The sequence below is a fragment of the Toxorhynchites rutilus genome, chromosome 3 (assembly GCF_029784135.1).
Source record: "Toxorhynchites rutilus septentrionalis strain SRP chromosome 3, ASM2978413v1, whole genome shotgun sequence".
Lineage (NCBI taxonomy): Eukaryota > Metazoa > Arthropoda > Insecta > Diptera > Culicidae > Toxorhynchites > Toxorhynchites rutilus.
The window spans coordinates 200,432,904-200,458,698 of NC_073746.1; the positions used below are offsets into that span (position 1 = coordinate 200,432,904).

The 25,795-nt window shown below is 38.9% G+C and overlaps 2 protein-coding genes across 8 annotated transcripts in view; one reads left to right on the top strand and one right to left on the bottom strand.

The window, feature by feature from the left end:
* LOC129779556 (PDF receptor) overlaps positions 1–25,795 on the top strand; it is a 127,024-nt gene that overhangs the window by 25,467 nt on the left and 75,762 nt on the right. The window contains exon 1 of one of the 7 annotated variants that reach the window (XM_055787105.1): positions 17,991–18,010. The exons of the other annotated variants lie outside the window; for them this stretch is intronic. The gene's annotated coding sequence lies outside the window, so the exon portion shown is untranslated. Of the gene's footprint in view, positions 1–17,990; positions 18,011–25,795 lie in introns of those variants that run through there. 7 annotated transcript variants of the gene reach the window in all.
* LOC129779557 (rRNA methyltransferase 3, mitochondrial) lies at positions 1,713–3,817 on the bottom strand. The gene is made up of 3 exons (XM_055787111.1): positions 2,989–3,817; positions 2,433–2,865; positions 1,713–2,368 (listed from the first exon to the last, which is right to left on the bottom strand). The coding sequence occupies exons 1-3, from the start codon at positions 3,707–3,709 to the stop codon at positions 2,197–2,199; spliced, it is 1,326 nt and encodes a 441-aa protein (XP_055643086.1). The 5' UTR covers positions 3,710–3,817; the 3' UTR covers positions 1,713–2,196.

Here is a 25,795-nt window from a genome sequence, read left to right on the forward strand (position 1 = left end):
CAGACATACAGCTGTACTTGCGTTGTACGTGTACAGCGTTGTACAGGTACCATCGTACCATGACAGACATACTTTGGTTGTACATTGTACCGTATGTCAAACTGACAATCAGATATTTTTTCAATTTCCACCACATATTTCAATGAAAAAGGTTTTTATTTAGTGTCTAAACTATCAAACACAACAAAAAAGTTTCCAATCTGAGTTATTAACTTAAATGTATCATATATATTCTCACCCGTTTACATCCATTTTCGCGTGAATAAATCCATCTATAGCTATAGATCTCCCTAATGTAAACCCGCCATAACACGATATACAGGGTGGGTTCACAAAATTTCTAGGTTCAGAATAAAATAAATATTGGACAGTCACTTCTAGTGATCCCTGATTTTTGAAATTAATCGCTCATCAGCTAATCGAATACTTTTCAGCAGTTTGTTATTCGATACGATTAATCGCCCCAAATAATCGATTAATCGATTAATCGTACCACTGAGAGAAATAATTAGTTAGACTAATATTTCTCATTTGCTAGAAAGCCATCTGGAATCAAAAAAGTGTTCATTCCACCTGAAAATCAATTATTATCTTTTATCCTCCCCTAAACTTGTAAAAGAAGCTCAAAGCCGCCAACGCGGCATTCAATCATGTCAAAGATAATGATTGAATTTCAGAATAAAACTGCAGTGGTCGTACGATTTTGACGTAGGATTCCGTCTTTCGGGAACATATTGGGGTACAAATTGAAAATCGAAAACCGAGCACATCGTGAAAATTGTCTAATTTCAAACGCTTATTGCTCAGTCATTTCATGATGGATTGATGAAATTTCTACGTCAGTCGATTTTGGCACTCCATAACATTTTTTTACATTGCAGAAAATAATATATGTCATGAAACTAACTATCAAACAATTCAAAAATCTCAACCCCTATCCTGACAGAAAAACTCGCTTCTGATTGGTCGAAATTGACGACACATGCGACGGGTCCCTAACAGAGACATCAAAACCAAGCTGCCTGGGGGAAATCGGCATTGCAAATACATGAAAGTAGGAGGAGTTTTTGTTCCCACCGAAATGTGTTCCCTAACAGAGACATCAAAACCAAGCTGCCTGGGGGAAATCGGCATTGCAAATTCATGAAAGTAGGGGGAGCTTTTGTTCCTACCGAAATGTATTCCCTAACAGAGACATCAAAACCAAGCTGCCTGGGGGAAAATTAAAACCAAATCATTATCAGAAAGTTTAAAGATGTAATTCTTCAAACATATGCAAAATCAACAGAAGGCCTAACGGAATCCTACGTCAAGTATGCGGTCGTGTCTCGGACACAACCCTCCTGTGACTTTTGCTCTAGGTTTGAATCGACTAATCGTCGTAAATTATTCGTTCGCTTCGATTATTGATTGCGCAGTATTCGTTCGATTAATAATCGATTTCTGTAGGAAGTATTCGATTAATCGATTAATCGGACGATTATCGGGGATCACTAGTCACTTCACAACCCCGAGGAAATAATTAGCGAATTTTTGTGCTCTAGAAAAAGAAGCAATTCGGCACAGTTCTAGGAATCCTGGCGGTATATATATTTTAAGAAAACAGTACTCCGGCCTTGTTTTTATTGCATGTATTATTATTGAATCATCTTTTATTGTTGTATCATTAGCAAAGTAATACCAGGGACAGACATACAGCTGAACTTGCGTTGTACGTGTACAGCGTTGTACAGGTACCATCGTACCATGACAGACATACTTTGGTTGTACATTGTACCGTATGTCAAACTGACAATAAGAAATTTTCACCACATATTTCAATGAAAAAGGTTTTTATTTAACGTCTAAACTATCAAACACTACAAAGAAGCCCCCAATATGAGTTATTAACTTATGAGAAAATCAATGAAAAGAACGTTTACCAAGTGCTTTGATTCGGTTTGTTCATGCTACCCACCACCAACCGTCTATGGCGCTGCGCACAGTACAACTGTAACCATGTACAGCTGTAAAATAGGTCAGTTACCTAGGCTTTATCCAAGTTCACAACACATGACACATTCACTTAATACTATGGTAAATAGGATAAGAAACTGTCTACTCGCTATCGACTCGAGTTCAGTAGAGTGACAAGGGGAGGGGATAAACGTATCTGGTATATCGAGTATAAAAATAGTACTAAATAGTATTTGATTTTCAGTCCAGTGAATCTTCATTGTCTCGTTTCAATTGACGTCTTATTTCACAAAGAATAACAGACAGAGCTGATGCCGTGTTGAAGCTTTCGATACCATTTTGCAGGGGGATGTGGATCTTATAATTAGCTTTTTGGTTGCTCCCAACAATGCCAGCCAAATTTGTTACAAACCTGGAATAATTTTAATGCGAGAAATTTTAAATGTATGTATACGGTAATATAAATTCAAACGTACGTCTTCACATCACTGCTTACTCCATGAGCTTCGCCCCCAATCACTAACACCATATGTTCCATATCGGAATAATTGGCCGCATCATATTCACAGAATACGAAATTTCCATTTTCCCTTTCATTTTTGTTGTCTGCTAACAGAAACGAAGCAGTTGGTGGAACAAGCTTTGCCAGCTCATTTATCGCCACTGGACCAATTATGTTCGTACGAAAATGTCCACCTGTTCCTCCTCTCAAACACTTTGGTTCCCACGGAAACGTGCACCCTTTGAGAAGCACAATCGATTTAACTGAAACTGCGGCACAGCTTCTTATGACACTGCCAAGATTATTGGGTTCTCGAATGTTATCACACACAACAGTAATCGGTAGCGAGTAGGAAGTTCCTTTTTTTACTGTCATTTCGGAGATGTTTTGTGGTTTATTAAAAATACCTGCAAGGAAGAAATAAGAAGTATTAGCTTCTAATTCCACTGCTTTGAGCATGAGGCTTAAAGCACAGAAACGATCAACTTGAATATGCAACGAGAAAAAACAAAATACGTTTTTAAACATACCAATAATTCCGGGACACGTAACCAGCCCAGACAATTCCTGCATTAGGTGACTTTGCAGTTCGACTAACTTTGTCGGTTTTGCTATTCGAATCCCGTCGAGAGTGCATAGCCGATTGCAAAGAAGATAATCCGCAGATAAGCCGGCGTCAAGTGCATCAACAATCAATCGCTTTCCTTCCAATATTATTTTATTCTTCAACTCTCTTCGCTTGCGAGATGTGATGAGAAGTTGAAGATCTCTATACAAAGAATCCTTTCGCGAAAGTTTGTAATATTTCAATTTTCGATCGTTATCATACAATTCGATCGGTTCACGATAATTATTGTACTGTCCCATAACGCCAATCGTATCAGTGTCTAATTGACTAAAACGTGGTTCTCTGGACTCATTTTGTTTCGATCGATTTCTTCTAGTTTCGCTAGACGATCGAAGCCAGTTTACTTTATCTTTCATATTTCCCAGCTGAAAATTTATTCGCTGTTGATTGTCAAATAAGTTACTTTCTATATCCTCCTGTAAATGTTCAGAGTTGTTTTTCATTCTCCGATTTTCAGCACTATTTCCAGCATCTTTCTCGACAACATGATGTTCCGGGCTTATATGACATTGACGAGATATCAATGATTTATGTTGGCTAATTTGGGAGCATGCATGATTTCGTTTGATGCCGCAATTGATGACTCTTAAAACAGCGAAACCAAATGGCTTAATTGATTGCATTTCGATCGTTTGTTTTTATTATCGCATTAAGGGTACGAGAATTCACAATGTAAACAAGATAGACTGCTTCCAATCTGAGATCTGAGTTGAAATCTCAACTTTTGCCGGTAAATAACTAGTTTGAGTGCAGGGATGCCAGACTACTTTTTAAAACAAATAAATAACCGGAAAATGTCTGCTTGTCCTCACAAATGATTCTCCTACTAAACATTCCAATATTTATTTAGTTTATATTGTTACACAATATATTGCAATAAATAGAAAATTATCAACTATGGAAAAGTATATGTACATAAAAAAGAGATATTGACATATTGATATTGAGAAAAAATAACCAAAAGGTGTAGATTAATTTTATTTTCATGATTTTGAACAAAATATCTTCAGAACCGAGACTTCCCTTTACATCCGGCATCCCTGCTGATAAATAGACAGATCAATGATACACTTAGAAAAATGATAAGTAAATATGATGGTTTAGCGGGCAGTACAGAGTGATTATAGAGACATAGAACTTTGAATTGAAGTAAAACATTGATGAGCGATGTTAATTACAATGAAATTGGCTTTACTCGGAAGAGAACTCATTGAACATGATATGATTCCCGATATACAGCCATCTCGGCTTACTAGGAAGAAGTCCAATCGGGAAATCCAATTTGTTATGCCCGAATTACGGTGACGATTGCCAACAAGTAAGCATTATTGACGTGGGACTACGTCTAACCGGAATATATGGAGGGTAAAATGAAAACCTAAACACAGAACATGCAGGAAAAAATGAAAGATTTCGAATGCTTATAGCTCGAACATTTCGTACTGGATAGGAGAGATGTTTGCATCACTTGATAGGGAATATTTCTACGCATCTATCGCAACTAACAAAATGTTGTTTTTCATTAGATAAACAATTGAATAACTGTAAAATATTAGGCGTTATCTAAACGCCCTAACTGCATCGTTTTGATTGGCCCGATTTACGGTTTCCCTAACACAGTCATCAAAACCAAGCAGCCTTGGGGAAATCGGCATTACAAATACATGAAAGTAGGGGGACTTTTGTTCTCATCGAAAAATGTTCCCTAACACAGACTTTAAAACCAAGCAGCGAAATCGGCATTGCAAGCACACGAAAGAGCCTAGAGGCGAGTGAACTGAAAAGTTTAAACCCTCTTAAAGCCAAAAAGAAGAAAAAGAACACACGAAAGTAGGGGGAGCTTTTGTTCCCACCGAAATGTGTTCCCTAATAGAGATTTCTAAACCAAGGTGCCTGGAGAAATCGGTATTTCAAATTCATGCAAGTCGGGGGTATTTTTGTTCCGACTGGAATGTGTTTCCCTAACACAGACTTCAAATCCATGAAGCGTGGGGAAATCGGCATTGCGAATTCATACAAATCGGGGGTATTTTTGTTCCGATTGAAATGTGTTTCCCTAACACAGACTTTAAAATCGAGGTTTCTGGGGAAATCGGCTCTGCAAATAAATGCAAACTGCGAGTACTTTTGTCCTCGCTTGCCTTTGTGCAGAGTGGAATATGTCTGTCCTAACATGATCTTCTAAACTTAGGAACCTGGGAAAATCGTGCAGCCACTAGAAGCGAATGAACTTCCCAGTTTCAAGCAAATTCGAGATTCGAGAAGTATGTACACTTTTGGGATGTAAACTTCAGAGGGAAATGTAAAATAAAATAATCGTTTGATAATTTTTTTTTTGTCTTTATTGGAAAGATTTTCAGCCTTAGGCTGGTTCATCAAACGTTTGATAATTCTTCCGTACATATATTTTGTTCTAGTCATCATACCAAACGTAAAAGGTCCGTCATTTAGTTTACTTGTAACGAAGAACAATCAATCACAATAAATGAATTGACTTTACACGGCATTTGTTCATTTTTTTCACTCACAGAGCAAATATATTGAACTCAATTGAATTTGGAAACTGTTTCATTCAATCAAGAATTTAATCAATACAAACGAATGATTGCTAAGCTAAGGTAGTTCCACGTGAACCTTGCGGTTATATCATAGATATAACCCACTAATTTTTTCATGTGAGGGACTATCTACACTCTCCCGAAAAATTGGTATATATGACGACTTTTTTGGTAAATATTGCTAATGATTAGATTTTTTTTGCAATACGAATTAGGCCGAGGTGACACTGGATCAGAGTGCGCACGAAAACTTGATTGTGCGATAACTGACGAAGGGAAACAAACAATTTTGTTCGATAGAAGCTGGCGAATTCGAACGAAGCAAGTGGGAAGCAATGTAACCACACCAATACAATTCTCGCGTAACTTTTGAAAAGGTCCAATGTAACATTTTCGTCAACTCGAGAAAAACGAAGTTGAAGACCCGAACATTAATCCGCGAATTGTCTTGAAAGGTATCGATCTCTATCACTACTTTCTCCACTAGCAATCAAGAATAACTCTGAAAAACGAAACGTAACTGTTGTTCCGTGATTTGAGCTTAAATTTGAAGCCTAGGAACGAAAAATGTAACATTGAACGTTTTGACTGCTGCGTGTGCACATTGTACATACTACGTTGCACGATGAGAATCTAAAACTACCTACTAAACAGCAATCCAAATATCAGCATTTCGTTCTAAAGACAGATTATTGTTATTATCACTCGTTGAATTACACTGAAATCGCTAACAACGCCCGTAAGAAACAAAAACTCAAAACGACCGAAGTACGACATCGTGTTGTTTTGACTGCTTTGCTACTTTGGACGTTCCGAGCGTCGGAGAAAAGTGGCGTCCGAAGTTACAGCCGAGTGCTTAAAATACGAATCTGCACATTGGATATTTTTTGTATCGGCGATAAAAAGATGAAGAAGGTAGATACATGAACGATTGTTTTTGTAATGCATTCAATGATGGAAAACTAATAGCGTGCATTCATTAACTCGATTTGTTTACTTTTGTTACATAGGATCTTTTCAAAAGTTAAGCGAGAATTCTATGTAGTTGTTTACTTCTCACGATTGTATGCGTTTCGTTCAGCCTCAAGTAGTGTCACCGCGGCCTTATTCGTACATATTACGCGATAACAATTGTGTGTCAGTGTCAGTGTCAAATCGGCCAGTATAACCCAGTATAAGCCGTCGATTCAACGTTGGTTTAACATATACACTAAACAGGTTATGTTAACCCAACCTATATGCATTAGGGTGGCAATGGATGTATGGTAAAAAAATAATTATCGAATTTAAAAAACCGACCTTGTACATTTTGTTTATTGGCCCAAAAAAATTACCTGTGCAAAATTTCAGCTCAACCGGACATGATTTAGGGGTGCCTCAAAGAACTCAAAGTTTTAATTTTTTGACCACACAGGCTATGTTTCACAAAAGTTGATCAGGGAAAGTGGAGTCAAACGTACTTACAGGAAGTACGTCATTTCCCAAATCTCGTCGGCTGTCCTCGGAAATCTGAGGATTGTCATTGGCCGAATCATTCTGGTTTCGAAAAACCATCTTCCAGCCTTCCCTCTCCCCTTCCATACAAAGCTGCATCCCTGAACCTTGTCTCCCGGACTCTCTCCCGAACTAAAACTAGTACGCTTTACGCTGTAAATGTTGATAGAAGACCTAGTTTTAAAAAAGAACGCTTCATTTCACCATCCTATTTTCTTCACAATTTTCATTGTCCGCATAGTGAAAACTTGCGACTTGTTTCGTAATAACCAAACTTAAAAAACTACTTCTCCTAAATTTACGACCCCTAATTTGACAATCTTGAAGGGATTCGATGTTTATGAAATTTGTCAGCTAGTTTTTGATGAGATTAAAATCAAAGTTCACTGAAAAACAAATTTACGAAACATGTTTTTACGATAAAAAAAATCGGAAAATCGAATAGCGATTTTTTTGGTGTACAAAGAATCGATCCAGAAAATCTAAGAGGGAAAGATCGATCTTCTAAGAATCGATCCAAGATCGTCCAATCGTAAGTCTAATTATTTTGTCCATGGTGACTTGGCTCACTGAGAATATAATTAATTATAGGTGGTTGGCTACTACCTCTTTTAAACCGTTAAGAAACTCCAGTTCTACAAAATTCCTTGCCAACCAGATATTAGATATTATAGATATATATATACTCACTGAATATATATATATATATATATATATATATATATATATATATATATATATATATATATATATATATATATATATATATATATATATATATATATATATATATATATATATATATATATATATATATATAGATTAGATTAGATATTAGGGAGTCTTCGTAGCCTAATTGGTTGCGTGTCCGCTACTAAGCGAACAATCATGAGCTTATAACTCAGGGCCCTCAACTGACCAACTTTATGTGTTATTCTAGCTACTACATGCATCAATCATCATGCGATGGTGATCCCAGCCTCTCACTCCACATACGATCGATCTGCTGCATCGGTAATTGGTGCTATTAGCAAAACAACAATGGAAGCTTCATATCAACAGTCCCGGTGTGTCCAACTGTGAACATTCGAACAATATGAATATTCTTACGCCGAAAAATGCGACATGTGTTGTGTATCGATAGAATAGGAATACTCTAACGCCTAAACGGCTAATGTGTAATAGATAAAAATGTGTACCGATGAGATAAGAAAACTCTTACGCCTAAATGGCTACTGTGTAATATACAACATGAGAAAAAAAGGACACGACAAATTCGGTTCTGTCACAGGTGACTTGCTAGATGAGCCTAATAATAAAAAAAAAACAGATGGGATAAAAAAACAGATATTAGGGGATGTCCACATACCACGTGGACAGAAAAAGCACGACTCCCCTCTTCCCCTCCGTGGACAAGTGTGGACATTTTCATAACTCCACCCCCTTTGTCCACGTGGACATTTTTTTCCTTTTTTAATCAAAATAATTAAGGAAATAACTGAATAACTCAGCACATGTTTCATTTAATTTAGAAATACTTGTGAGTAAACAATATTTTTTTGTTTTTCCATTATCAGCGAAGATATGCAGGCTATCTAGTTTGCCAACATGGAAACTCGTAATGTACAGTTGACCAGGTGAGGAACAATCCGCATCTGAATATAAACTACACAAATTCAAAGATTGATCTTGAGCTCTAATAATTGTGATTGCAAACCCCAATCGAATAAAAAAGAATCGATTTGAAATCATTTCAGATTTTTTCACATAGTTCAGTGTGATTATATCACATAGAGTACATAGATACAATAATGTTAATTTAAGTTCACAGCTTTATTTCAGAAGTAGATTTAATCCTTCTGGAAATCCACTAACATCTTCGACAGTAAAAATGCAATTAACCTGATTGGTTCGTTTCCATTTGATTCATATGAAATTCCAGTAGAATCTTTTTCACAGAGATATTCTTGATCGAATAAAAAATTATCCTTTCATTTTGGATTATGACACACAGCACAGCAAATCAATGGGCAGTTGTGAAATGTTCTACCAAATGCATTGTTTGAAACAGACAGAGTTATGTGCGATTCACATAGAACGTTACGGAAAAGAATGTTTCCGTTACGTTAATGTGCGATTCATATAGAACGTTACGGGAAAGAACGTCCACGTTCCGCCACCGTCTCCACCAATTCACACATGCAGTCTACGCTTGCAGCAGCACCGTCACGTCAAATGCCAAACAAATGATTTATTCAATGTTATTCATAGTGTCGCCACCTGCAACAGTATTGAATTGCAATGTCTTCTTTCGAATCAGCATACCTAAAATCAGTTCTAAATTTGGAAAAAAATAAATGAAAATCATCAAACCCCGTAGTCCCAACACTAATTCAACAATAATAATAATATGTACACTATTTTTCTCAGCTAGTCGCGAATGATTTTTACTCCGAAATTTAGAACTAAGAGATGTGTTGGAATGAAAAATACAACCAATATCAAAACAAAAGTCGAGACACAAAGCCCAGACAAAAACCCAACGAACCGTCCCTCTCCGTCAATTATTCTTTTCTACAAATCCTGCCGGTTGCTTTCGTAGAGCGTATGCTGACGGGTCGTTACGTTGCCTGTATATGTGAATGTTTTCATAAGAATTGCATGGTAGGATAACTGACGTAACGTGACATGACGGGACGTGAACGTGACGTGGATGTTGTATGTGAATCGCACTTAACGCTTACACCAACACCGTCAAGTCTGACATCTGACAACGAATGATTTATTTAATGTTATTCATGGTGTCGCCCCCTACAACAATTTTAAATTGCAATACCGTCCTTCGAATTGGCATGACTAGAATCAATTTTGGAAAAATCAATGAAAATCATTGAATTATAGTATTTAAATGCTTAAACCCCGTAGTCCCGATCCTTATTCAACAATAATAATATAGACAGTTTTTCTCAGCTAGTCACGAATGACTTTGACTTCAAAATTTGGAACTAGATATGTCGGCATAAAAAATACAACCAAAATCAAAACAAACCCCGAGAACGTATGCTGACGGGTCGTTACGTTGCCGGTGTATGTGAATGTTTTCATGAGAATTGCATGGTAGAATAACTGACGTAACGTGACGTGACGGGACGTGAACGTGGCGTGCATCTTCTTCTTCTTCTTCTTCAATGGCACTAACGTTCCTAGAGGAACTCCGCCGTCTCAACGTAGTATTACTTGCGTAATTTTTTTTAGTACTCAGTTGAGATTTCTATGCCAATTAACACGCCTTGAATGCATACTGAGTGGCAAGCTCTAGAATACGCGTGATCACAGTGCAAGTCGGAGGAAATTTCTTTGACCAAAAATTCCCCCGACCAGAACGGGAATCGAACCCGAACACCCGGCATGTTAGTTATGACGCTAACAACTCGGCCAAGGGAGCACTACGTGACGTGCATGTTGTATGTGAATCGCACTTTACATCGTTCCAAACCCCACTCAAAATTTTCGATGTCGCATTCTGGCCCTTTTTTTTGTTGAGTGCAGATCTTTGCCCACTCTGGAATATGATCGATCACAGCAAATGCCGATTCATCTTCACTCTGGATTTCCGATTCACCTTAAGTCGGTAGCGCAATACGAAATCTTTTCCGCCACAGTTCGGAGAATTTTCAGAGGGTATTGGAAGCGTATTAAAATATTTTATTATTTTTCAAATCCTTATCGACCATTCTGTAATTTATTAATCCTTTGCGGTCGTATGTCTACTCTCAGCCATCACAGCAAGGAATCATACTAAATACTTTATCCAATCACGTGCAATAACTTACACTTCTTTTGTAGGAATTTTAATGTCTAGTGCAGGGGTTTTCAGATTTTTTTATGGCAGAGCACTTTTTATAGCAAAATTATTTGATGGAGCCCCTGCAATTTTTAACCACTAAAACAAATCGCGTTTACATTGACCCAACCCAACTGGAACAACTCTATTTCTATTTCTATTTTTAGATAAATCACCATATGCCTGGTGAAATTGGATTAAAGAATGTTTTTTTCAAGGTGGGTTTTCAAGCGGGAGCATTTGCTATAACTTCACGGAGCACAAATTTCCCGCGGAGCACCATTTGAAAACCCCTGGTCTAGTGAATTTGAAACGAAATTCTGCATGAAAAAGACGGGTGGGTAATGTCGGGGACATAACCGGAGTGACGTAGGACTATACAAAGGGGACAGCTTTTGTTAAATATATATTTTAAATATATTGTTTTATTTTCTTCTCCTACGTGAATACCTACCTATCTACCTTAAAAATGGATTAGTTTACTGTTTACTCTTCATGAATATGTTGATGGTTCTGAAAAGAACCTTTGGTGTTGTGTTTTTGTTATCACTCGATATTCCCATCTTGTTCGGTTAAACCTTCCTGTTTAACTATTGCGTTTGACACTCGCCACAGCATTCACAGTTGGAAAATTTCTTCCCATCCAGCTTGTGACATGTTGTTCAGTAAATTACATTTGATGCGACGTGCCGGAGAAACACTTTGCCACTCACTGAAACTAATTGTTGCCTTGATGAGCGCCGAACCGAAGCTGCTCTGTTCTTGATGCGGGTTTTCTGATTGTCGTGAGCAGCTTTGCAAGCCAACTCGAGCACTCCAACGGCCGAAACTCTATAATCGCTGCTAGGTATATTGGTGCTCCGGCACCAATCCGTTCGGCCTAGTTACCCTTGCGGAGCAATCAGTGAATGCGACCAACAGGGAACTGGAGACCTGCACGGTTCGAGTAAGACTTTGCCTTTCCCTTAACTTGTCCTCCTTTGTTACGTCCACGATGCCGATGCCGTACAACCACACGGGTTTACGGTTTGAAAGAAAATAAGATATTTTTTTGGGGTCCGCGTGTTTTATACTCTAGCGGTACACGCTCACAGGATAGAGACAAATCGGCAGACTCAGCCAGAGGGGCGAGTCCAACGAGACGAACGAATGAGCGTTAAAAGGGAGCGATGGCAAAAAAATACATTCATTACGATTTGTTCGCTCGTTGGATTCACATGCAGGCTAAAAAGGGTCCTTTTCAGTATCACAAAATTATCTTCAATCTAAAGAGTTTATTGTTTTGTTATCACTCGATATCCCCATCTTGTTCGGCTAAACCTTTCTGTTTAGCGATTGCATTTGCCACTCGCCACAGCTTTCACAGTTGGAAAATTTCTTCCCATCCAGCTTGTGACATATTTTACAGTAAATTACATTCAATGGCACGTCGCATTACCACCACTCAGTATCGGATTGGAGGTAATTTTAACCTGTAATTGAACATTTGCGATGACAGTGGTACAGTGTCGACTTTCAATGTGGGGTCATAATTTGGACCCCGAACTCTATGTTTACAAAAATGTCCAACTAAATATGTCGCATTACTGGTCCGTCCAATAAGCTAAATGTCGAGATAAGTGTAAATTACTGTACTTTCAATCTAGAAGCAAATTCTTAAATTGGTGAAAATCAATAAGCTCAGAACCACTGCCAAATTCACATACTCATCATATCCTGGCAAACAAATTATGAAAAAATCAATTTGTGTTTTATTATTATTTTGGATATTGTTTTAGAAAGCATTGAACTAAACTCTTTTTCGGAAGGTTTAATGGCCCTGAAAAGCGCCTTGTTTTATGGAATGGTTCCAATTTACAAAACTTAGTACTCGTGGTTTTGAAAAAAAAACCATTTCAAACGCCCTCGACGCCACCTTGTTCTGGATTTGCCACCAAAGCAGTGTGTATAAAGAACAAACTTTTTTCTTCTGCTACCTGATGCCGTTTTGCGATTGCGTTTGCCACTCGCCACTCGCTGCAACTGCCTGTTGTCTTGATGTCCACCGAACCGAATGTGTTCTGTTCCGAATGCGGGTTTTCTTATCGTCGCGAGCAGCTTTACCAGCTAACTCGATCACTTCGGCGGCTGAAACTATATAACGCCGACTAGGTGGACTGGTGCACTGGTACTAACGCGCTCGGCCTAGCTACTCTTGCGGGGAACTCCAGATCAACACGGTTCGAGCGGGATTTTGCCTTTCCCTTCACTTTTCCTCCTTTACCATGTCCGGACATGGCTGCTTGGGTTGGTTTGTTGATGTGTTGTGATGCGAACCGATGTGGTGTACGGTTTGAATGAGAATGATCGTTACGGCAGCGGAGCGGGGATTTTTAAGCTGACTGGCTGGCTCGAGAATTACGCATGTGTGAGACTGCGACCAATGTTTCGTTCATTTTTTTCTTTTTCCTTTCCACTCGTGGCTCATTCTATTTCGCTGCTGCTCTGGTTGACCGTTTTAGTCGGTTCGATTTGAGGAGCACAAAATGGACCAATCAAAAATGGGCACATAGTGCATTTTGACAATGCTTGATATTTCACAATTATTCAATTATTTATCTCAAGAAAAATGAAATGTTATTCGTTATGATAGATGCGTAGATATATTTCCTATCAATTGATGCAAAAACCTTTGCGATCTATTGAGAAATGCTCGAGTTATAAGCGTTCCAAATCTTGCATTTTTTCCTACTTGTTCAGTGCCTAGATTTCCATTTTACCCCCTATATCTTCCGGTTAGACGTAGTCCTACGTCAAAACTATACAGACATTTTTATTCTAAGACTAACTGTTCTCGAGAAAGAACAAAATCTATAGAAAATTATATTTGATGACCAACCCATATATATCATGAAGCTCAACCATTAGGAGTCGTGCACAAATTACATAACGCGATTAGAGGAGGAGGGGGGTCGTGATTGCGTTACTTTCTGTGTATTAGAGATAGGAAATTGTGTTACGTAGGGGGGGGGGATGTTCCAAAATCCGGATTTGTTGCGTTACGTAATTTGTGCACGACGCCTTTTGAAATTGTTTAATTTTCATAGTTTTTGGTTATGAATAGGATCATATGAAATAGCTCGGTTGTTCACAGTTTACGTGAGTTATTTTCAAATCATGGATTTCAGTGAAGAAGCTTTTATTTAATTTAGAATTTATCGGTGATTATATTTCAAAAAATATTTATTCTTCGTGTCCACGTGGACACGATCCTCCCCCCTCTCCGTGGACAAGAGTGGCCATTTTGAGTTTTCCTACCGTCATGCGAAACCAAATCACTGAAAAAAATTCCAGAACATGTATTTTCTTGGTAAGCTGACGATAGCCTAGCTTGATGATTCCCCACACAATTGTGTAGCTCAAAACATTAATGCAATGGCGTTAGTTTGATGTAATGATTGGAATGCCAGAGACATCAGCGAGTGAGTAATTTGGTCGCGCCTACAGCTCAATCCGAAACGAAGACCTGTGGTGACGCAAAACAAGGAAAAACAAGCAATATTCATTGCTTTGAATACAATTCAAAGCCTTCCAGCGACGCAAATATACGTTTAACCAGACTATTTAAATCGTTACGCTTTCAACTGTCCTTTTCAGGTGAAGTAGATTAACATAGAAACTTACTAAATTTTGCTCTCCTTAACTTCAAAATATGAAAGTCAAATTTTATTTGATAAACAATCCAAACCAACAAAATAATCTAATTTACTAACCAACTTATTCTGAAATGTTTCGTTTTATAACATTACCGACATCTTATTTTTATTGTTTCATGAAGCTATCGTTTATTTCCTCTCATTAATATAAGGACTATTTACCTTGTAGCACTATTCACTATCGGTGGAAGTGGAAGGGTAACGCACTGTCACTCGTGCGTTCCCCTTCCACTTCCACCGATCACCGTACACAGTTCGTTCTGAACTGTATACGAACGAACGCGATGAATTATAGTGGTTTTAAACTTTTCAATGCATTCGCCTCTGCACTGTATACACAGTTTACAGTGCGTTTCATCTTCTTCTTCGTTTGTAAACGGATATTTTAAATCGTTCGATTCATTCGTCTCCGACAGATAAATTAAATTTTATCAGAAAAGTAAGTTTCTTTCAAAAAAAATCAAATGAGGCACTCAGAGGGAAGGGGTGTTAGGGGTTTCGTCTCCTATCCTTCAAACTAACCGAGCAATCGGTGGAACACAGATTTATTTGCCAGAGGCCACCGTTTCTGACGGCGGGTCGGAGGCCAACTCGGATTGCGGATTGTTCGTTATCTTCGATAGATGGGGATTTAGCCCCATCATGTTGACCTCTGAATAAACTTCTTTACGAAAAAATAAATTCATAATGAAAATTGCGCTCCTGTTGCGTTCATATGTAAATATCCCAAATACGCATTTTCGTAGCACTAAAAATTAACACAACACTGCAGACAACAAGGCAACAACAATAAAAAATAACGGAGTGCCCGCGCGAACAATAAATTTGCTTTTTATTGTATTGTGACTCATATTTCGATTTCGACTATATTTTGATTAATACGTAAGTACCGATTGTTTTGTTTCTGAAAAGTATGCGTTTGTTTCTTGTTTTTTTGGCAGACTCATCACACTTCCTGCCTAGACGAACCTAGCCAGAATATTCACCTGCCTCTGGGCTTCTGAATGCCAAAAGGGGAACTGGCTCTACGGAATGCACGTAGCTGCATGGTGCATGGTGCTAAGGATGACCGACTTTTGGATGCCGACCAATTCCTTCGCCATATTCAACACCTTTAGCGCTTCCAGAATTTTCTTCGGAACAATTCCAGTTCCAGAGAGAACTACTGGAACAATTCTTGGGACTTCCTTGAGTTCCACGGCCAATTTTGTGCAAATTTTGCGACCGTGGGTGTTCTTCAGGTTTTGGTTCAGTGGAATAGCGACATCGATGATGGTGGCTTATCGGTCACTCTGGTCATACACCATAATATCTGGACAGTTGTGGTGGATCGTGAGGTCGGTCAGAACCGTGCGAACCCAGTACTTTAAACTGTACTGGGTTCGCACGGTCATTTTCCAGGACAGATGCAGGCAGGAACCGTTATGTCTTCCAAGAGTCCATATTGAAGCTCCAGTTGAACAATGCGAGCCACGTTTTTGTGGCGTTCGGTGTAGGTTGCGTTGGCCAAAATGGGACGCCTCCCATAATGTGCTCTATGTTTTTCTCCGGGTTGATGGCACATCTGGCAAATGTTTCTTGTCGGCATTATCCCGTCCTGGATGGCTATCATGCCGGCTTCTACTACTGAAGAGTGTCCACCATGCGTTAGCCACAAATTATATGCGGCCTTGTCGACGTATGATCGGTCCAGTTGAGGGATGTGGGCACCATGCATTGCCTTCTGCTTTCAAGCTGCAATCTTCTCTACTGTCTGCAAATTGTAGATGTTTTGGTACACCGCTTGCGCCGAGTGCAGAGGGCTGCATCCTCTGTCAGTGGCGCAAACAGCTCGATATAGCGCGTTTTGATTGGCACGTTCTGCGAAGAACTCGCGCGGTTGTCGTACCTGGGGAACATACAATGCAGAAATTTCAACGATTCCAAGTCCCCCTTCTTTACGTGATAGTGATACTCTCTCCAGTTCCGATTGAGGATGGTGCATTCCGGCCTCTTTGAATGCTTTCCTCATCCTCCTCTTAAAGTCTTCTGGTCAGTTTTACTCCACTTCACAACTTCAAAACTGAAGGTCAGCAGGGGAACCGCGAATGTGTCGATGGCGCGTACCTTGTTCCTCACGTTGAGGAAAGTCCTTAGAACACAGTTCACTCGACTTAAGAATTCGTCTCGCAGTTCCGCCTTGATGTCGAAGTGGCGAACTCCATCGAGCTGTCAGAATCCAAGGTATTTGTAAGATTCATCACGAACTTCTCGCCACTTCTATCAACTCGCCGTCATAGACCTCGTAGCCTCCAGACCCGGCTAGTTCTCCTTCCAGCAGATGGACACAGCGACCCTCCCTACAGATGTCTCCGTTCATATCTTCGACAACCCGGATAGCTACACCTAGACGCTGACGTGAATCAGCGCAGACCTTGAGATCATCCATATAAAAGGTATGGGTCACTTCTTCGTGGGCGCCGTCGCCATACCTTATTTTATAGTCATGACCGTTTCTTTTGAGCATCCTACCGAGGGGGTTCAGTGCCAGACAAAACCAAAGCGGGCTGAAAAAGTCGCCTTGGGTTAACCGCCTCTTTATCTGCAACGTTCTAAACTGCAACACATTCTCCCATTCACTGAGGGGAGAGACGTGCTCCACTGCCTCATCGCATGATGCAGGAATCTAACGACAACGAGATCAATTTCATAGAGCCGCTATACCCGGATGAGAAACGAGATAGGTATGAAGCCATAAGCCTTCTCATTATCGATATACTGAGGTTCCATACGGAACCGATCGAAAAATCGAACAAATTCTGAAAGATACCGCTATCGTGTGAAGCTCGAACAAGTAAAAAACACTTGTCTTGACTAAATCTTTAAAAAATAAAATATCTTTTTTGCATATTTTTTATTACCATTTTTTTAAAATAATAATATAAAAAAATGATATTTTTTTATTGGTTCATGCATGCGATGGTGGGAAGTATAAGGATTTTTTCAAATCAAATTTGGAATTAAAGATTTAATAGAACTTAAGAACTTAAGACGCCAGCTTGAAAAAACAAGTTTTGAGAAAAATCTGTTTGAAGTTTTGTGTCAAAGCCGTACTAGATTAGATACCGCATCATAAAAATGGCTACAACTGGGTAAATAATTGGATTTTCATTTCTATGGTATATTTTTGAATGTCTAAACTTTAGAAATATAAAGATAAAAAAAACTTGATTTTTTTTCAAATTCTAGACTAGAATATCCCCTTAATTGTGCAGAACAAGAATACTGGAAGCAGGTGATAGATGATGAAATCCGGTGAAAATTTGCGAATCTGTCACCAAGACGTAAGGTTCGGTAAGTCGCTGAGTATTTAAGATCCAGCAAAGTGAAGCAAGACAGCTAAAATGTTTTAGGGTGAATTCTAGTATAGAGGCACGAATTTCGGACGTTTTTCAGAGCTCCGAAAAAATAAAACAAATAATATTTTTACTATCCATTATATCATTATTTGTTCATCTATCTTTTCACAATAAAGCAAAAATTGAACGGAAAAACAGGAAGTGGGTTATATCTATGGTATAACCACAATGGTGACGTAGGACTATCGTTGATTTAGTGATCATTTGTTTGAAGTTGAATCTGAATTCATTCTGAATGAATGAATAAATGAATATTTGGGGGACTTCGAAACGAGAGCGTTACGTTGGAGGTACAAGGTTTTATGCATCCAATATTGGATACGAAAATGTCCTACTGATGGGGAAGAATAATCTTCAGAAGCTTTCCTGCTAATTGCACTTTATTGAAAAACCACAGAACTAAATGTATTTGGTCGCAGTATTATATGTATAGAAAACATTAAAATAAATTCGTTCGCTTGCATGTAATTTTAGATTCCAAGGGGAACTGGCTGATTATTTTGCAGCAACGCTATCTTTCCGGATTCTCCTCGATTCTTCTCGAAATCCACCAGTGGTTAATGCTAACTCGATAACCACCTGTTGATTGTACTTGATTGAAAAATCACACAATTAATTGTATTTTGTCGCAGTATTAAATGGATAGAAAACATTACAATAAACTCTTCCGCTTGAATGTAATTTTCAAGTCCAAGTGGGACTGGCAGATTATTTTACAGCAACGATCACTTCATTCCGGATTCTTCTCGATAACCAGCGAACGTAAAGAGTTGCACGCGTGTATGCGTGTGGCAGTTGCTTCGATACCTCAAGCGGAACCAATTTTTGATGCTGGTACTCGGTCGTCTTCTCTTCTCCTTCTGATGGATCGGCATTTCTGCCCTCACTCACAGTTCCAAACATACTGCATGTCTTTCAGGTCAGGTCAGGCCAGGTAATGAATCCCTCGATCCCTCGCCGTCCAGCTCGTCCAGCACGTTCAGCTCGTTCAGTAACGATGTTGTCTTGTCGATGTTCTCACGAAAAATGAATGCGTTTCACCACCAGAATATCGCTTAAGTATGCTTTTTGTGCGTGATTGAATCGAGAGAAGGTGTGGTTTACGATGGCAATTCGGAAGGCAAACTAGAGGGGAATGAACTCTCTGAGTTTGAAACTTTCGGCGACTGAGCAATAATCGATTGAAAATTATATAATTTTCCCGATGTGAAACATTTTCCGTTGCGCGCGCATACAATATTGGATACGAAAATTTTCTACTTATGGGGAAGAATAATTTTCAGAAGCTTTCCTGTTAATTGCGATTGATTGAAAAACCACAAAACCAAATGTATTTGGTTGCAGTGTTATATGGATAGAAAACATTAAAATAAACTCTTTTGCATGAATGTATTTTTCAATTCCCAGGGGAACTGGTAGAGTATTTTTCAGCAACGATTAGTTTTTTCCTAATTTTCCTCGATACTCGAAGCCCACCAGTGGTTAATGCTAACTCGATAACCACCTGTTAATAGCACTTAATTAAAAAATATTTGGTCGCAGTGTTACATGGATAGAAAACATTAAAATGAACTCTTTTGCATGAATGTATTTTTCAGTAACGATTGGATCTTTCCGGAATTTTCTCGATGCTGAATTACATCTAAACGAAGAGTTCCGCACGTGTATGTGTGTGTGTGGCGGCTGCTCCGATCTCTTCCAGGGGAACCGTTTGTGGAATCACTCTCTTCCTGATGGATTCTCTTCTGGCTTAAGGTGCACAAACAGGCTCTTGGTGACACCGTTCATCCGCGCTTTCATGATAAACGAAGAGCTTCACCACAATAGCGACAACATGCTCCAATCGCTGTTCAATTATAACTGAGTGGACTTCCAAGCGGCGCTCGCTTATATACCGATTGATGATTTCAATAGCCTGTTTTGGAAGCAATTTTAAGACTATTGAAACAAGTTTTTGGATCAAAAAGTAACAATTATATAACGCGTAGACATTTTATCTTTCGAATGAAGTGTTTATCATACCGGAGCTAATAAAGCTCAAAATCTCGGTCTCCGGCGTAACGCTTTCGTTTTTGAAACTTTGATTTTACACCCCGGTATAGAAATGAAAGACGTAGTCGAAGTATTCATAATTAGAATAGTTAAAAGCTGATGAAGTGAGGAGGTTAAAAAAAAAGTTGTGCCATGGCATACACGATTCTAGTTCTTCTGGTTAAGCCAACGCTACACGATGCTACGAACACCCTCGAATGATGGACGCTCGATGATTCGACGCATCGTGTAGTCGACTGACGAGCTACGAACCTCCAATGTCGAGTTTCGAATATTCGCGTTGGAAGTTAATCCGTTCGTTGTGGATTACCTTCCAACGCGAGTGACACGAGTCAAAGGATTTTTATCATTCGTTGATTCGACACTCGATGACATTCGATACACCGCTACACGATTCGTTCGAATCTATTTTTGACAGATTGGTTTGTTTACAAGTTTTAGGTGAAGGAACTGTGAAATTGATTCACAAAGTTCAAAATATTTGGCGAAATATTGCATTCTAATAATTCTAATGCATGCATTCTAATAATGATTTGAAGCATTTTTAATTTACAGCCCGATAGCAGTACAATTGCTACGGCAATAATTTGAATACTCGCATCGTCATTCAGTTTCCTAACGTTTTTGATGGTAAATAAAAACAATAAACATTCGATCCAAATACTCGCCGATTGTTTGGGCCGATTGCTTTGAATCGAACATTCACTTCACCGTGTAGCAGCACATTCGTCACAACATTTGACGATTCATCGAGTCAAATGTTTGAGTCCAACATTCGAGTGAAACGTTGGACGAATCGTGTAGCGCCCGCCTTATCTGAAACAGAAGAACCGAACAGAATTCTGAATGAGTGAAGATGCCGCTATCGCATGAACCTCGGACGAGTCAAAAACGTGTTTTTTGACAAAATGGCTTTGTAGTAAAAAAGCAGTTTACAGTGTTTTTTTTTAAAGTTTCCATATTTTTTAAAAACAGTGAAATTTAAAAATATATATTTTTTATTGGTTCATGCGATAGAGAGATGGATAAAAATTGTATTCATACAAATTCCACATAAATCGGTTCAGTAGAACTTGAGGTATCGTGTACGCCAGTTTGAAAAGCTGCTTTCGAAAAAACGCGTTTGAATTTCTTGCTTGGTGAACAGCTCCTCCAGCTCATTTCGCCCTCTACTTTTCGAACTTTGGTGGAATGAGAAACTAGCCACTAGTCTTTCTTTCCTAATATTTCAGAAATAATGATCACACAGTCAAGTGAGGTCAAAAGAAGTATGCCAAGAAGTACACCAGAGAAAGGAAGTGTTCTGAACTTGGCCCTTCGGTATTTCACAGAAAAAAAAATCATATTACCATGACAGTTTTTTTGTCCCATTTCTTTAACCAATAAATTTCAAAAATAGACAGAAGTAGACGAGCTATTTACGATACTTATCGACAGAGCAAAAAATGAGATCAATTATGCTTGACTTCAACCCGTTCAAATAACAAGCGATGCCTAACCGATTCTAAACTATCCGAATAAAATATTTTTTTCAATTCCAACTAAAACGATAACTATAACGTTTGTTTTTTTTTCGTTTGCTTCCATATATTGAACTGTATTAAACTAAAGTCAATCACCAAAAGAACACTTGGATTATCGATGTTTTGCGGCATTATTTTCCCATAAATATTAAGCGATGGAATACGAATCATTACTGCGATAATAATGTTTTGTTGTTAAGCACCCGCTGGTATTTCTTCGTGTCTCGCGGAAGAGCATGGCCCTTGAAACAGTACTTCAAATATCATGAATTTGCTATTTTCCTGCCCACATGCTTCACTTGCATTATCCTCTTTAAAATGCTGCCCTCCTTTTGATTTCATAGGTTTTCTTTACCAATGAACCCTGTCGTCGTTAACTGTTTAGCCTGGTTATGATTTGTGACTGGCCTGCAACAGAGCACATAGGTCTATTATTGGCGAATTTAACAAAGGCAATACCAGGCAGAAGACATATAATGCTATTGTAATTCAACATGGGATTTATTGTTCTTGATGAAATAAGTATAGTTTTTTTTTGTTTCTTTCAACAAGTATTTGTAAATCATACTTAGGGTTTGCAAATATGAACGATAAAGTTCATTGAGAGATAAATTTAATTGAAACAAAACACAGTTAGTTTGGTATGAATTGATTTTATTATATGTTATCACGTATGTCATCTATGTTGTGTAATCGTTGTTATGGTTCATTGAGATCCAAGACTGAAACTTAACATAGCCATACAGAAAATAGTTCACTGGTTTCAAACCACAATAGTAGGTCATTTCGGGAGAATATCGAGTCATCAAAATGCCACTGGATTGAAGTATTGCCTCATCTGGTAGGAACATGACATCGTAGTTGTCGATTTAAGCAATGATGCTGCAACGGCTTAATGATGCCTCCACAGCATAATATCCACCAAACAGATATTTTTTTATGTAAAAGAATTTTTGAATATCCAGAGTGTTTCAGTCACTGTAGTAAAGGCATTTTTTTTGCTCATGTACCCGTTGATTTTAACGTAGGGCTGTCAAATAGAAATCTGAAAGTGGCCGTACACTAAACTGACCAGACGTCCCGCGGGACAGTCCCGTATCTCAACAAAATGTCCCGCGTAAGATTCCGTCCCGCATTTGGCAAAAGAATCGAAAATGTCCCGCGATATCAATATCAAGGCGCGTAAAAGTATATCCTAAGGTGGGCCAACTTGCTAAAACCACTCTTCAGCCATATTGGAAGTCTACTGTGTTTTGTTTGTAAACAAAACACAATACGCTTGTGCCCAAGCTCGCTCGTGATCAGTCTGTCTCTTTCACGCTTCAAGGAAATAATTCCCCTTCTGCTTCCTTCCGTACTGTTTTCATATACCGCTCCCCTAACCAACTTAGTGACGAAACGGCCTCACCTAGTACCATAGACCCGTCTTGATCAATATATTTCAATATCACAATTTGATCATGTTGATTTTCTTAAATGGATGAACCTCAAAAAAACTTTTATTTGACAGACTGTTCAAGAGCGCTTCTAATGCATCCAAATATTAATACGTTGAGCTGGTTTCATCGCACCGATATTGGGCTTTTCGTTTAGAGAGTGTCAACTGGAAGCGACAGCAACAAAATTGGAAAATGATTTTTTTAAAAGTCCCCTAATGATCCGCGGGGACCAACGTGAGTCAGACGAAAAGTTCATCTTTGGTCCCCTAGCTCGGTCAGGGCTTAACGTTTTAAATGAGCCGGCAGAACTAGTGTATACTCGACAGGAAGAGGCAGAGTTAGAGGTGTGCAAATCAGCTCATCATGATGAACAGCTCTGATCATATCAGCTCATCTAAATGAGCTATTCTTTATGAACAGCTCTTCAGCTCAGTTGTCAGTGCCGACTTTCAATTTGGGTCCCAAACTCGATAGCCACGAAGCCAGTTTGAAAATGTTAAAATTCAAATGAAATTTTTCACACCATATTATTAATTACTTGAAACACGTATTCCAGACTATTATTTACAACAGACTCGGCGAGTACAACATTTCCGACATTTTTACTGAGGCTTTACATTACAATAGAAAGTTTTCTTCAAAAAAAAAATCTTATGAGATTTTTGCACCGCCTGCAAACAAAGTGTTTTTCATTGGAATAGAATACTCATTTGATACACAGAAGTTAATTTTCATTAATAATTTGAATTTTAAAAACGTGTTCATTCTGCCTGAGAGCCAATTATTATTTTTGGCGCCCCCTAAACTGGTAAACAAAGCTCAATGCCGTCATCGCGAATATAACAGTTGAAAAGACGAGGGACAAATGAAACTAAACTGATGTCTTAACACGAAGAGCGAGAGACGGTCAGTTCATTTGAATCTTACAGCTCACACACTCTCTTCAATTCTACAGCTCTTTTCTCTCCTTCATCATCATCAAAGTGAGCTGAAGAGCTGTTTGATTTTTTTTGCGAGCTGTTCCGCGTCAACTCACTTCAAAGAGTCGATTCTTCGGAACAGCTCATGAGCGGATGGCACATCTCTAGGCAGAGTTGTTTGATGAAGTATCGCAAATGAAGCGCTGGGCGGTCTTACGGAAGTACGCCGGAACCTAAAACATGGCCGATGAAAAGATGAATATCGTCGTGTTATTTCACCTTTTCGTGGCTTTGGTGGTCGTCTGTCTCTCTGTTTTGGCCATTCGCCCAAATGTTTTCGATCGGGCGCAGCTGGGGAATGATGGGAAGATTGGTGGTCTTCGCGACAATGTCTATCTCCAGCCGATCCATCCTCCAGTGATCTTTGGCATAATGGGCTGATCCCAGGTTCTTTTGGCTAACGGAAGTTTGGTGGGGAAATTCCGAATAATTATACGTAAAACACGGAAATTAATATAAAGAATATCGGACACGTTTTACTCTTTATTCGATCTAAGTTGTTATACAGTTATTTTCTTTTCGCTTCTAGAATGAATAAAATGGCAGTTACAGTAAAGGATGGAACAAAGGTGAATGATTAGCTAGGTGTAACTATTGATGACGTCAACACTCCTACCGGACGTTCCACGAAACTCCTCACCGATTAATCCTATTTGCCTCGATAGCTTAAGGTTTCTAATCGTCCCTAACGGCTTCGTTAGTGTGTCTGCGATCATCTCCTCTGAACAAAGGTACTGCAAAGTTATCTCTCGTTTCTCACAAATATTACGCACAAACATCTCCTTCGTCTCGATATGCTTAGATTGTTTACCGATCCTTTCTGATCGTACAAAAGCGATGCATGATTGGTTGTCTTCGAACAACACCGTTGGCTCCGTCTGTTCGAATCCTAAGTCAATGAGTAATCTTCGTAACCTCAGAACTTCTTGTGTTGCTTCACTGAGCGCGATGTATTCTGATTCCATCGATGAGAGTGTTACGATATTCTGCTGTTTACTTCTCCAGGCTACCGCAGTGCCACCCACGGTAAATACGAATCCAGATGTTGACTTCCGAGTTTTGTGGTCTCCAGACCAATTTACATCGGAATATCCTACTAGCTTCGGTACAGATCCTCTGAATTTCAGTTTCCAATCTATGGTTCCACGCAAATATCTGACGACGCGTTTTGCTGCCGTCCAATCAGCCTCCGACGGTTGGGAAACTTTTCGAGCAAGAATCGAAGTTGCAACTGCTATATCAGGTCGCGAATTCACAGAAATATATAATAAGGCTCCCACTAAACTTCTGTAGTTCACGTTGTCAGGAAGTTGCTTACTATCCGAGTCACCACGAGCATAAGCTTCATCCATAGGCGTGCGAGATGATTTAGCATCACCTAATCCAAACTGTTCAGTAACGCGTTGGATGTATCCCGAAAGACATACATTATAGTTTCCGGCGACACGGTCAATCTGCAGGCCGAGAAAATATTTTAATTCTCCCAATCCGGTAGTTTTAAAATGCTTGCTGATCTCTTCGTGGACACGATCTATTTTTTCTTCGATCTCACATCCGATAACAACATCATCTACATAGAGCACGATATACACAGGCTTACCATCAACGTTTCGAACAAATAAACATGGATCTGCTGAGCTTGCATTTAATCCCATCTTCTTCAGCACTTCGTTCATCCGTTGGTTCCAGCAACGAGCAGACTGTCGTAATCCATAAACACTTTTTA